Below are 15,000 nucleotides of genomic sequence, written 5' to 3'. Positions count from 1 at the left end.
ACCTCATTATTACAAAATAACTAAACTACTTTCCTAAAAAAAAAAAAAAAAAAAAATTTTCCTGATGCTCAAAAAAAAAAAAAAAAAATAAAACTGAAAAGAGGACTAGGCCTATAGATTTCTACTCGTCTTCAGAACCTCTTAAAGAACCCAGGAGGTTCGATGTTCATAAAGAACCTCCATTTCACAGATTAAAAGACTAAGAAGAAAATATTTCCTGATTCTTGAAGAAAAAAGAAAAAAAAAAAAAAAAAAACTGAAAAGAGGACTATAGATTCTACTCGACATTTGAACCTCTTAAAGAACCCAGCAGGTTCGATGTTCATAGAGAACCTCTATTTCACAGATTAAAAGACTAAAGAGAAAAAATTTCCTGGTGCAAAAAAAAAAAAAAACAAACTGAAAATAGGACTATAGCTTCTACTCGACTTTTGAACCTCTTAAAGAACCTAGAAGGTTCAATGTTCATAAAGAACCTCCATTTCCCAGATTGAACTACACTCCATATTCACCGTAGAAGAATGCGATTTCTAATCATTTATCCAACACATGCGCGTGCGCGAGAACTCTTTTAAAACCAGTAACTCGCACGCTATAATTTAAAGGATAAGTCTTTTATCTCTTTAGCGAAAAGGATCTTTTACATCGACTCGTATTTTATGGTTGCTTTCGTCTTCTTTGTGGTAGATCAGGTTAAAGTCATGAATCTTACCGAAGAATTGGTCGAGTTAATGACAAAGATCTTAACGAGTTAGAGATGAATCTTACTGAGGAGCAATATACAACTGAATACTTCAGAGAAGGTTATGGACAACACCTTAATCACCCATCACAAGGACTAGGTTAATGGCATAGATCCTATTATGGTGTTTAGTATAAGTTAATACTCCAGAAGGTTATGGACAAACCTTATTCACCCATCTCAATAACTAGGTTGAGTTAATGGGATAGATCTTATAGTGTATATCAAGTTAAATATATCGAAAGACTACATTAAGGGAGTTAATGGGCCACGTCTTATCAAACACCATAACAGGTTAAAGACATATGAAAAGGACTATATAAGTTTAAGATGAAATACATATATAATAAAGATCTACAGAAAGTAAAAGAAAATTCCGAATAATTTCTTTAACTTAAAAAAAAATATTCGCTTCAACTTAAAAAAAATCCAAAGACAGTTCGAAGTTAAACGCAGAAGCGTTACAAATATCTATACTAAGTTAAAGGTATTAATCTAACAAAAATTATGACAAGTTAAAGACTTTATCTTACCAAATATTATATCCTGTTAAAGCAAAAAATTTATACCTAAGACTTTATTACATTAGAGTAAATCTTCCAATGGATAGGTATAATGAAAAGACACGAACCTTTACAGGGAGTATATGACATTGCCTGGCCGTCCCTGGTCCTAGCTTTGGTGAAGATAGGGCTTGGCAGCTGATCATATGTATACAGTGTGTCCAAAAATAATGTATACACTCTTTGACTTTGAATAGCTAATTTGAGCAGACCAGCAACCAGTTTGAACACTTAATGTGAGCTAATCTTTTTTTTTTTTTTTAACATTCTCTAATTGCCCCATGTATTCTTACTTTTTCACTGTGAACTCTCAGAATCTTTAAATGTGCATTGTTTCTCTCCTTTGAATCTGTTTTCCGCGTTAATATCAATAAACTAAACAAATTGTAACAGTCCAAAGAGTGTATACATTATTTTGGGACACCTTGTATACTGTATAGTCAAGTCTCTAGGGCATTGCAATGCTAGAGAATTTTCAATGTCCATTGCCAATGCCACTCGTTTTAAATTGCAATACGGTTGCAAGCATAATGACCACCTTGTTAACCTTTGATCATTATTTTTCATCTTATTAACAAAAGTCAAAGGATTATGACCCGAATAAACTGTATAATCTCTTCAATTTGTGGTCGATTTACTTAAATTAAAAACTTATTAACGCAGTTCCGTTTCATTTTAAGAATTTTATTATGTATTAGTTACATTTGTAACCTAATTTGATATTTTATGATCTTAAATAAAATTTCAATGGCCTATTTTGCTTATGTCAAAGTTAAAGACCCAAATCTTACATAAATTACATTCAACTATGGCCACGAACAATGAAAGGCAAAACCTACTTATCAGTGGTATCTGTTTGGCAAACTGGAAGCATAAACATGAACTTGAAGTTCGCGGAAATTGATATAAGATACGCATTTATGATTCATGATCAAGTGTATTAGCACTTTCTGAGTGGCGATACCTTAACTTGGTGAAAGGGTTCGTGTATCGCCATGATCAGCAAAGCTGTACTACAGTCATTTTTTTTTATCGAGGCATATTTGCACTGACTCGCAGGGGAGCCCTATTAGCTCTGAAAATGTTTCCTGCTAACTGATTGGTTAGAATTATCTTGTTCAACCAATCAGCGATCAGGAAAAGTTTCCGAGCTAAAGGGGCACCAATACGAGTCGGTGCAAATCTGCCTCGCTAAAAAGAATTAACTATAGTCAGGGACACATACAAGGTTAGCTTACTGTGAGCGATCAGAGGAAAGTCTCCCACCATCACCAATCCGCATAGCCCAGCGTGGTGATGAAAATTGGCCAAACTCCAGATATGAATAAGGATATATCTGAGGCCTTTGTCCTTTATAGGACAAGAAATAGCTGCTTCCAGTGTTGTTGTTGTTGTTGTTGTTGTTGTATAATCAGCATAGCATCGTGATTTCGATTAAAATTGGCGTCCAAACATCGATCACTAACCAATATCATCTTTTCAGACCTTTAAGAAATATAAATAAATAAATAAATAAATAAAACAAATAAATATAAAGAATATTACCCTCCTGAACCCAAACGAGACACAACATAAAGGTTAGGTTAGGTTACGTTAGGTTGGGTTGCACCCAAGGGTTCCTTCGACAATGAATGCAAGAAGATTTTGATCTGGAATTCTCGACTCGACTGGAATCTACAAAGTGAATATATTCGCATTTATTCCAATTACGTTTCGCTCTAAGAGTTTGGTAACGGACACGTATGATGGGCAACATATTTATCATTTCCAATTTATTTTAAATAAAGTCTAAATCATATCGTCTTTGTTTATGCTGGGTAATGGATTTATCATTTCCAATTTATTTTAAATAAAGTCTAAATCATATCCTCTTTGTTTAAACTGGGTAACATATTTATAGATTAGAATCTATTATTTCAAGTAAAGTTAAAATTATATCCTCTTTGTTTATTCCTAGAAACCACTGGGTTATTTTCCCCGTTGGACCCTTGGGCTTATAGCATCCTATTTTTCCAACTAGGATTGCAACTTAGTAATATGATAATGATAATAATAATAATAATAATGAAGAAGAAGAACAACAACAACAACTTGAAAAAATAAATTATATAAACGATATCAAAACTTGAAACGATTTTAGGAACCTAGTCGAAGGGTCACTGGGTCACAACGAGGCATGAAAGCCGAAAGATTACGCAAATAATATTCCATTCCAGAGACTATGATAAGGACCCACGGCATTTGAATAACGACATTGCCAACCCACCAAAACTGGCCGCCCCCTCTCCCCCCAAAAAAAAAAGCGTCCTTTGGAATCTATTTGTCAGTATTGTCGGGCAAGCAGGAGATCCGACCTGTCGGGAGCTGTGCCCGACAAGTCGGGAAGCGAAAATGAACAAAATGGGCAGCAGCATTCCAGCAAACTCTTCCTTCTCTTCTTCTAGGTATTCGGCGTCAGAGGGAGGGGGAGGGGGAGGAGGAGGGGGTAGGGGGAAGAGGAGGGGGGAGAGGGGGCAGATGATCGTAGGAGCTAGAGAGAAAGTTCCTTCAATTATGTTATGTAAATACAAAGCTAGTGGTGCCAAAAGCTAATTTTAAAACGTCGCCTTGTGGTGCGAGGGAGACTTCTAAAATACCAGTTCATTATTTTGTTTATATTCCTGTTGCTTAGATGCATTCCTAGGTATGAGGCTGCAGTCTGGAATCTAAACTCATTTCCAGTATTAGATTAATTCCTAATTTCAAGAATCTTTGGTAGAAAATTGAAAATTGGAATTCAATTAAATTTCTATATTGCTTAGTTGCATTCCCAGTATGAGGCTGCAATCTGGAATCTAAACTCATTTCCAGTATTAGATTAATTCCTAATTTCAAGAATCTTAGGTAGAAAATTGAAAGTTGGAATTCAATTAAATTTCTGTTGGGTTTGTTACATTCTTGTCATCTCAGCACATTCCTAGTTTAAAGTTTAAAGGTCACTCATGAAAGGCAGTGGCAATGGGTAGTGACAATGCTCTAGTAGGATACTGGCCCTAGAGACTGACCATATACACATATAATCAGCGCCCAAGGCCCCTTTCCACCAAAGCTAGGACCAGGGTAGGCCAGGCAATGACTGGGGTGACTCAGCAGGTAGACCTGTAGGCTCCCTGAACCCCACGTTCCTAGCTCACAAGGATAGTGAGGTTGCAGACACTTCAAAAAAAACTATCGAGCTTGACCAGGTCTCTAACCCCGGTCCAGTAGATCGCTAGCCAGGAACGGTTCTAGCATGCTACAACAACCCGTGTCTATACTTGCATTCCTTCCTGGAGTCATTTTATTCTCATTGAATAGATGTATTTCTGAGATTAGTTCTCATTCCTATTATTTAGTTACATTTCTTGCAGAAATTCATCTTCTTAACTATGGGCTAAGCTACAGGTGTTGAGTTGTACTCCTGGTATTGTGTTCCACTTGTAAATTCAGTTACGTTTTTACAATAAATTGCATCCCAGAGTTATCTTTGAAAACATCTCTAATATGTACATATGATGCTAATCTCTTAAGACTGACTAAACAGCTTTACTGTCTCTCTCTCCACCACATTAAGAAGAACTTAATGACACTTGAATCATCCAAATAAAATAATGTTTCAATATGTACAAAAGGTGCTTAGGCACAATACCTTAGTCTGACAATCTATCAGTACAACCTAGTACAATAGATACTTGAACATTACGACAGAAATTTAGTAATTAAATACCCAAATGTCTGTCTGTATATAATAAATGAATAGAGACTTCAACAAACGAGACAATCGATATTATTGTTGTTGTTATTATTATTATTATTATTATTATTATTATTATTATTATCTTAGCTACAACCCTAGTTGTAAAAGCAAGATGCTAAAAGCCCAAGGGCTCCAACAGGGAAAAATAGCCCAGTGAGGAGAGGAAAAATGAAATAAACTACAAGAGAAGTAATAACCAACAAAAAATAAAATATCTTAAGAACAATAACAACATTAAATTAGATCTTTCATATATAAACTATAAAAACTACAAAAATACAAGAGGAAACGAAATAAGATACACACATACAAACACGCCATGTACTGACATCACGCTTATTTTAACTCATATTTTTTTTTTTTTTAACTGGCCACTTAATGACGCGAAACAATGATAATGCCCACCTGACCATGATGGTCGTTCATCACAGATTTCTACCCTAGAGCGACACGAAAAGAAACCGAAGGGCGACCTTGCGAACAGGAGACAGTAGTCCGTAATAATGGGGTAATGTTATTGCAAGTTATATTATGAATTCTGCATCCTCACCAGAGGCCGGTGGAATTGGAAATGTCAGCAGTTTGTGGCAAGGGTCTGGGCAAGGTTTATATATATATATATATATATATATATATATATATATATATATATATATATATATATATAAATATATATATATATATATATATATATATATATACTGTATATATATATATATATATATATATATATATATATATATATATATATATATTATATATATGTATATATATCCCATCCATATACCAAGGCACTTCCCCCAATTTTGGGGGGTAGCCGATATCAACAAAGAAACTAAACAAAAAGGGGACTACTCTCTACGTTCCTCCAGCCTAACCAGGGACTCAGCCGAGTTCAGCTGGTACTGCTAGGGTGCCACAGCCCAACCTCCCACAATTCCACCACAGATGAAGCTTCATAATGCTGAATCCCCTACTGCTGCTACCTCCGCGGTCATCTAAGGCACCGGAGGAAGCAGCAGGGCCTACCGGAACTGCGTCACAATCGCTCGCCATTCATTCCTATTTCTAGCACGCTCTCTTGCCTCTCTCACATCTATCCTCCTATCACCCAGAGCTTTCTTCACACCATCCATCCACCCAAACCTTGGCCTTCCTCTTGTACTTCTCCCATCAACTCTTGCATTCATCACCTTCTTTAGCAGACAGCCATTTTCCATTCTCTCAACATGGCCAAACCACCTCAACACATTCATATCCACTCTAGCCGCTAACTCATTTCTTACATCCGTTCTCACCCTCACCACTTCGTTCCTAACCCTATCTACTCGAGATACACCAGCCATACTCCTTAGACACTTCTTCTCAAACACATTCAATTTCTGTCTCTCCATCACTTTCATTCCCCACAAGTCCGATCCATACATCACAGTTGGTACAATCACTTTCTCATATAGAACTCTCTTTACATTCATGCCCAACCCTCTATTTTTTACTACTCCCTTAACTGCCCCCAACACTTTGCATCCTTCATTCACTCTCTGACGTACATCTGCTACCACTCCACCATTTGCTGCAACAACAGACCCCAAGTACTTAAACTGATCCACCTCCTCAAGTAACTCTCCATTCAACATGACATTCAACCTTGCACCACCTTCCCTTCTCGTACATCTCATAACCTTACTCTTACCCACATTAACTCTCAACTTCCTTCTCTCACACACCCTTCCAAATTCTGTCACTAGTCGGTCAAGCTTCTCTTCTGTGTCTGCTACCAGTACAGTATCATCCGCAAACAACAACTGATTTACCTCCCATTCATGATCATTTTCGTCTACCAGTTTTAATCCTCGTCCAAGCACTCGAGCATTCACCTCTCTCACCACTCCATCAACATACAAGTTAAACAACCACGGCGACATCACACATCCCTGTCTCAGCCCCACTCTCACCGGAAACCAATCGCTCACTTCATTTCCTATTCTAACATGCTTTACTACCTTTGTAGAAACTTTTCACTGCTTGCAACAACCTTCCACCAACTCCATATAACCTCATCACATTCCACATTGCTTCCCTATCACTCTATCATATGCTTTCTCCAGATCCATAAACGCAACATACACCTCCTTACCTTTTGCTAAATATTTCTCGCATATCTGCCTAACTGTAAAAATCTGATTCATACAACCCCTACCTCTTCTAAAACCACCCTGTACTTCCCAAATTGCATTCTCTGTTTTATCCTTAATCCTATTAATCATTACTCTACCATACACTTTTCCAACTACACTCAACAAACTAATACCTCTTGAATTACAACACTCATGCACATCTCCCTTACCCTTGTATAGTGGTACAATACACGCACAAACCCAATCTACTGGTACCATTGACAACACAAAACACATATTAAACAATCTCACCAACCATTCAAGTACAGTCACACCCCCTTCCTTCAACATCTCAGCTTTCACACCATCCATACCAGATGCTTTTCCTACTCTCGTTTCATCTAGTGCTCTCCTCACTTCCTCTATTGTAATCTCTCTCTCATTCTCATCTCCCATCACTGGCACCTCAACACCTGGAACAGCAATTATATCTGCCTCCCTATTATCCTCAACATTCAGCAAACTTTCAAAATATTCCGCCCACCTTTTCCTTGCCTCCTCTCCTTTTAACAACCTTCCATTTCCATCTTTCACTGTCTCTTCAATTCTTGCGCCAGCCTTCCTTACTCTCTTCACTTCTTTCCAAAACTACTTCTTATTCTCTTCATATGACTGACCCAGTCCCTGACCCCACCTCAGGTCAGCTGCCCTCTTTGCCTCACGTACCTTGCGCTTTACTTCCACCTTTTTCTCTCTATATTTTTCATACTTCTCTATACTATTACTCTGCAGCCATTCTTCAAAAGCCCTCTTTTTCTCTTCCACTTTTACCTTCACTCCTTCATTCCACCATTCACTGCCCTTCCTCATGCTGCCTCCAACAACCTTCTTGCCACATACATCACTTGCAATCCCAACAAAATTTTCTTTTGCTAACTTCCACTCCTCCTCTAAATTACCAGTTTCTCTTACTCTCACCTCGTCATATGCTATTTTCAACCTTTCCTGATATTTACTTTTTACCCACGGTTTTATTAGCTCTTCAACCCTCACTAGCTCCCTTTTACATCCACCTACTCTATTCCCCCACTCTTTTGCTACAACTAATTTTCCTTCCACCAAAAAATGATCAGACATACCGTTAGCCATACCCCTAAACACGTGCACGTCTTTCAATCTTCCAAACATTCTTTTAGTTATCAACACATAATCCATTAATGCCCTTTCTACTACTCTTCCATTTGCCTCTCTTACCCATGTATACTTATTTTTATCTTTCTTTTTAAAAAAGCTAGCACTTATTACCATCTCTTGTTCAACACACATATCTACCAGTCTCTCACCACTCTCATTTTCACCTGGTACGCCATACTTCCCAATGACACCTTCTACCTCTCCAGCGCCCACTCTAGCATTTAAGTCACCCATGACAACTACATAATTCCTTCTACCCAGTCCTTCTACACACCTAGTTAATTCATTCCAGAACTCATTCCGCTCTTCTTCACTTTTCTCACTACCTGGCCCATACGCACTGACAAACGCCCAACATTCCCTACCCAACCTAACCCTTACCCACATTAACCTAGATGATATCTCCTTCCATTCCACTACTTTACCTGTCATCCATTCACTCAGCAATAAAGCCACACCCTCTCTCGCTCTTCCCCTTTCAATCCCAGACACTCTACCAGACATTTCACCAAACATCACTTCACCCTTTCCTTTCATCTTTGTCTCACACAAGGCCAATACATCCATCCTTCTACTTCTAAACATACTTCCAATCTCACATCTTTTACTCTCTATCGTACTACATCCACGCACATTCAAACACCCCAAAGCTAGAGTGCGGGGAGCAGTCACTCTCCCCCCAGCTCCATCTCTTTGATAACGTCTCACAGGATTTTTAATACGGGAGAGGGGGTTCCCAGCCCCCTCGTCCCATCCCTTTTAGTCGCCTCTTACGACACGCAGGGATAACGTTGGCGCTATTCTAATTGTTTTTATGCCCCCGCGGCCACAGGGGGCGTATATATATATATATATATATATATATATATATATATATATATATATATATATATATATATATATATATATATATACTTGGGTCTAGGTATGAACCTTAACCGTTTTTGCGACCACTGAAATGAATTCTGTATCCTAAAGAGAGGCCAGTGGGATGGGAAATTTCAGCAGTTTCTGACAAGAGTCTAGGCAAGGCCTATATATACTGTATACCTTGGGTCTAGGTATATGTGCTTGCGACCACTTTAGTGAATTCTGTATCCTCAAGATAGGCCGGTGGAATTGGAATAATTAGAAGTTTGTGGCGGTCTACAGTAGGTATATCCCTTGACCATTTTTTTTTTTACCACTGGAAGTGAGACGCCTGTGTTGGTGTCGAATAGAGTGGACAAGTTTTCGATGGAAACCAGAGTATAGAAGGTAGATAGAAAGATTTCTTCAGCATATTTGCACATGTTACATGGTTATATATACAAAGCAGGAAGATAAAAATACAGTAGTTAAATGAATCGTGGCTATAACCAAGAATACATAAATACATCATGACATGCACAATGCAGCCAAGGATAGCACAAGAAAGGCTAGAGCTCTTATTTCCAGTTCTGTGATTCTCAGACGAGGGGAAACGCATTCTAATGAGGAACTGTAGTGCAAGTCCCTCATTAGACTGCGTTTCCCCTCGTCTGAGAATCACAGAACTACCATTTTCAGAAGGTATGGACAGGAAGCACTCTTATTTCCATTGTAATCCTTGTAACATATGATAGTGGCATGATACAGAGAAGCCCCATTGATAACATATAGGCCGGGAGGTCACTAGCGACTCTGTGGCGCCACAAAGCCACAGCACTGTGTGGCGGGGATGTGGTCTCCCATAGGTTTCCATGGTTTTCAAAGCCACGCCACGCCTGTGGCGGGGATGAGCGACAGAGAGCCACAGTCGCTTGCCACAGTCGCTAGTTTGCGCGGCAAAACTTGAAAACAATGGAAACCTATGGGAGACCATATCCCCGCCACACGATGCTGTGGCTTTGTGGCGCCACGGAGTCACTAGTGTGCTCCCGGCCATACACATGTCGATAGTAAATAGAATATAAAGCAAAATATCAACACAAAGTCATTGAGTTATAAATATCAAAAGAATGGATCCATTACATATGTTTCCTGGTATCAAATATCAAGTTAATACCACATGTTTAATTCTCGTTCCAGAGGTAGGCGTTGTGACGGGCCGAGAGAGAAGTTGTGAACTCAAAGGCAGATTGGAAACGACTGAGTTATATATTAAGGAACACTCTTCTTTATATACAAAACGGCAAGGCAACAGGACATGGCATGTTCGAGGGACAGACAAAGTTCAGAGCAAAACCGGAGACATGATCATTCAGGTTCCTTTTAGTGCGAGGGAAGAGCGCAGATACAAGCATAATATATACAATAGGAATTATGTACAATTGTGTGACACACGGTTGGTACATGGCTCCCCCTCTAAAAATGACATACTGAACATGTTAAATAGGTGCCCTGAATCTGGAGTGGTAATAGTAACAACTGCGCCGATGAGCAGCAGTGAGTGGCTGTAGAAGTCGTTGGTTGGGGTGCAAGCAAGTGGTGGATGATGGGTGGCTGTGTTGCCACTCCGGCTCGTCACGGGGTAGGCGAGTGTGTCCTACGGCATTCATAGGCGAGTGTGTCCTTCGGCATTCATAGGCGAGTGTGTCCTACGGCATTCATAGGCGTGTGTGTCCTACGGCATTCATAGGCGTGTGTGTCCTACGGCATTCATAGGCCTACGGTGTTCATAGGCGTGTGTCCTACAGCATTCAGAGGCGTGTCCTGAGGCATTCACGTCAGCTTCGGTTGAAGTTGAATATGTGTCCTCTTCGTCACGAGTGGAGGCGTTGATGGAGGTTTTGAGGTGGCTGTCCATAAGGGCACGAACAAGGTTCACCTCACGAGGAGAGCCGTGTGCGGCAGGTTGCAGGCGAGTAATACAGGTCATTTTCCCGAGGGTGAGCAAAGCCCTTTGGTCCCCCAACGGTTGTTGAGAGAGCTGAAAAGGCGTTGCTATACGGGCGGCTGGCGACGGCGAGTACTGCTGCAGAAGGTATGCGTTGACGGCGTCATAGTAACGGTGAGAGGTGGAGGGGGGATGGGGAGGCGGGAGGAGCGAGTCACTCCGGGGTCACCAATGTGACGAGCCGAGAGAGGAGTTGTGAACTCAAAGGCAGATTGGAAACGACTGAGTTATATATTAAGGAACACTCTTCTTTATATACAAAACGGCAAGGCAACAGGACATGGCATGTTCGAGGGACAGACAAAGTTCAGAGCAAAACCGGAGACATGATCATTCAGGTTCCTTTTAGTGCGAGGGAAGAGCGCAGATACAAGCATAATATATACAATAGGAATTATGTACAATTGTGTGACACACGGTTGGTACAGCGTATAGAGAAGACCTTTTAGAAAGCATTTGTAAGAAGGCAGGTGGCAGGTGTACACAAGTGTTTCAGGTCTTTGTAATGGTTATTAATATCGATGTAACACCTTTTCCAGGTGACTGTAACGGAGACATCCATAAAGACACATGATTCAGGAAACACGTGTAACGAAAATGTCCATTTATAATACATGGTTTAGATGTCTGAAACCTAGGCAAATACATAAATGATAAATTCAAAGGCTTTTGTAACGAAAGCAAGCATGTAAAGGTGTATATGACAACTAAATTCAAGTAGGCCTACTTAGATTTGGGATGATGGATTCAAATCAACAATTACAACCTAATTGACCCAAATATCTAAAATTAAATCTAATTGTATAGTCATTTATAGATGGAGAACTAATCAACCTTTTACAATACACGCAAATACATAAATGATAAATTCAGAATTTTGTAACGAAAGCAAGTAGAAGACATCAAAATTATGTAGGCCTATTTAGATTTGCGATGACAGATTCACCTCGACAATTTAAAGTTTAAAGGTTTAAAGTCTGCTCATGAATGTCATGGACAAGGGACAGTGGCATTGCCCTAGAGAGCAGAACAATGATCTAGAGCTGACCATATATTATGATCAGCGCTCAAGCCACCTCTCCACCCAAGCTAGGACCAAGGTTGGGCCAGGCAATGGCTGCTGATGACACAGCATATACAGTAGACCTATAGACTCCCCCAAAAACCCCATCCTTAGGTCACAAGGATGGTGAGGTTGCAGCGACCAAAGAAACTGTATGAATGGGACTTGAACCACAGTCTGGCTTTCACCACTCAGGGACGTTACCACATCGGCCACCACATCCCTATTTGACCCAAATATCTAAAATTACATGTAATTTTATAAAGTCATTTATATATGGAGATCGTAATCAACCGAAGTAGGAAGACAAAAATCCATTTTATAATATACGCAGTAGATATCCAAAATGGCAGCTCATAGAAGAATGCAGTAACACGTCTGAGGAGTTTTTATATACTTGGCCATTTACTTAGTCATCTCAGCAACGGCTGTTGGAAAAAAACTCTCTCTCTCTCTCTCTCTCTCTCTCTCTCTCTCTCTCTCTCTCTCTCTCTCTCTCTCTCTCTCCAGCCTATGTAATTACCCTTAAGAGAAAGTCTCTTTTGTATACACTGAAACCTTCGCTCAAACTCGCCAGAATCTCCAGCTTGCTCACAACTCGTAAAACTTGCGCACCTTGATTGATACGGTTTTTCTTAGCGAATTGCTTCTCTCGGAACAGTTAGAGATGGTTTGCAATGTCTCCGAATAAGAAAGGAGACGCCATTAGAAAGTTTTTGGATCTTATTTCTTTAATTATGGAATTATATCGACGCAGGAATAATTATTTTATCTACAGAAACAATTACAAGATAATTTATGGACGTGAAAATACGAAAATAGTTCTTTTATCAGCAGACAATTTCTCCTTTTATGATTGGAGTGGCACCACAATATAAAGCCTTCTGGGATGAGGTTGCAGGCTATACGCCTATTTCTCGACCCTACCGGATACTTGGACCCATTCAAACTTGTCTGAAGCCTTTGTCCTGCTTTCAAATAATCATGGACGATGATGAAGATAAATAATAATGCATGAATAATAATCTGCAGATATAAACAGGCATAAAAAGACCATAAACATATGGAAGTGGACTAACATGTCTGAGGACTTTGTCCACCCGTTTAAAGGTTTAAAGACCGCTCATGAATGGCAGAGACGAGGGACAGTGACAATTCCCTAGCAGGTCAATGCCTTAGAGACTGACCATATGTATGATCAGCGCCCAAGCTCCCTCTCCATCAGACTAAGACCAGGGAGGTCCAGACAATGGCTGCTGATGGCCCAGCAGGTAGACCTATAAGGCTCGCCCAAACCCCTCAACCTTTGCACACAAGGATAAGGAAGGTGAAGATCCAAGAAACTATAGAGCTTGAATGGGAATCGAATCCCAGGGACTCGAACCCCAATCAGGCTGATCGTGAGGTAGGGACGTTTTCAATAGGCCACAACAACCCAACTATCACGTGAATGACCACCTTCCGAAGCCAGAAGTTATAATATTGAAATTATTGTTATTAGAATTATCAATATCAAAATTATTGAAATCATGACTGAAATTTTTAAAATTATTGTGATTAAAATCATTAAAATTATTATGGAAGAAAGTATTAAAATGATTATGATTGAAAGTATTAAAATGATTATGATTGAAAGTATTAAAATTATTATGATTGAAAGTATTAAAATTATTATGATTGAATTTATTAAAATTATTATGATTGAAATTATTAAAATTATTATTAGTAAATTTTCCTTCCTATTCATTCATCCTAATCCGGTCACGTGACCTGGCAATTCAAGCATGCAGAGTATTATGTTATTTCAAAATAACATCATTTGTGTTCAGAGTGACATATGGTACATTTGGTAAAGTTGACCTTTTGGAGCGTGTGATTTTGTTCATTTCTTATCTTTCATAAAAGATTTAGAGCTGAAAAACTAAATTTTAAACACCGCTTATTATGATAATGAATTGTGCGTTTTATCGGTAATCCAATCCAACCCATGTAGTGACGTCCCTGTCTGGTGAACGCCAGTCTGGGGTTCGAGTCCGGCTCAAACTTGTTAGTTTCTTTAGTCACTGCAACCTCACCATCCTTGTGAGCTAAGGATGGGGGGTTTGGGGGAGACTATTGGTCTATCCGCTGAGTCATCAGCAACCAATGCCTGACCCTCCTCGGTCCTAGCTTGGGTGGAGAAGGGGCTTGGCCACTGATCATATGTATGTATGGTCATTCTCTGGGGCATTGTCCTGCTTGATAGGGCAATGTCACTGTCCCTTGCCTCTGCCATTCATGAGTGGCCTTTAAAGCCATTAATTGGAAACTATATTACGTGACAGGAATAGGAATTGACACATATTTCCAGATTACATTAATAAGAATGTTCACTTCTGGAATATTTTTTTTTCTCAAAAATTGTAAACGAATAAATTAATAACGAATAAAGAAAACGTATTATCTTTTATGAAAAAAAAATGGAGTTAAGATATGAATTATGAACGACCTAAAGGCATTAATAATACCAACATTATTAGGTATCAAGGAATTATCACAAATAAGATCAAACTATTCCAATAGCAATGACCGAACTTTAAAGAAATGAGGAAGAATGTGAAATTATAAAATAACCAGTGCATGCGACCCGTCAAAAATGACGGCTGAATATTTAGACATATGTACACATACGCACAGATTCAACCCTTCC

The 15,000-nt window shown here is 39.2% G+C and overlaps 1 protein-coding gene across 1 annotated transcript in view; it reads right to left on the bottom strand.

The window, feature by feature from the left end:
* Positions 1 to 15,000, bottom strand: part of LOC137651825 (glutamate receptor ionotropic, delta-2-like) — an 81,614-nt gene that overhangs the window by 1,986 nt on the left and 64,628 nt on the right. Inside the window, exon 6 of the mRNA XM_068385045.1 lies at positions 1,276 to 1,288. Within this exon, the coding sequence (XP_068241146.1) occupies positions 1,276 to 1,288 (13 nt within the window). The remainder of the gene's footprint in view (positions 1 to 1,275; positions 1,289 to 15,000) is intronic.

This window comes from Palaemon carinicauda, chromosome 13, assembly GCF_036898095.1.
Source record: "Palaemon carinicauda isolate YSFRI2023 chromosome 13, ASM3689809v2, whole genome shotgun sequence".
NCBI classification, from domain to species: domain Eukaryota; kingdom Metazoa; phylum Arthropoda; class Malacostraca; order Decapoda; family Palaemonidae; genus Palaemon; species Palaemon carinicauda.
Note: the sequence above shows the minus strand (reverse complement) of the source record. Positions and strands in the feature narration are given on the sequence as shown.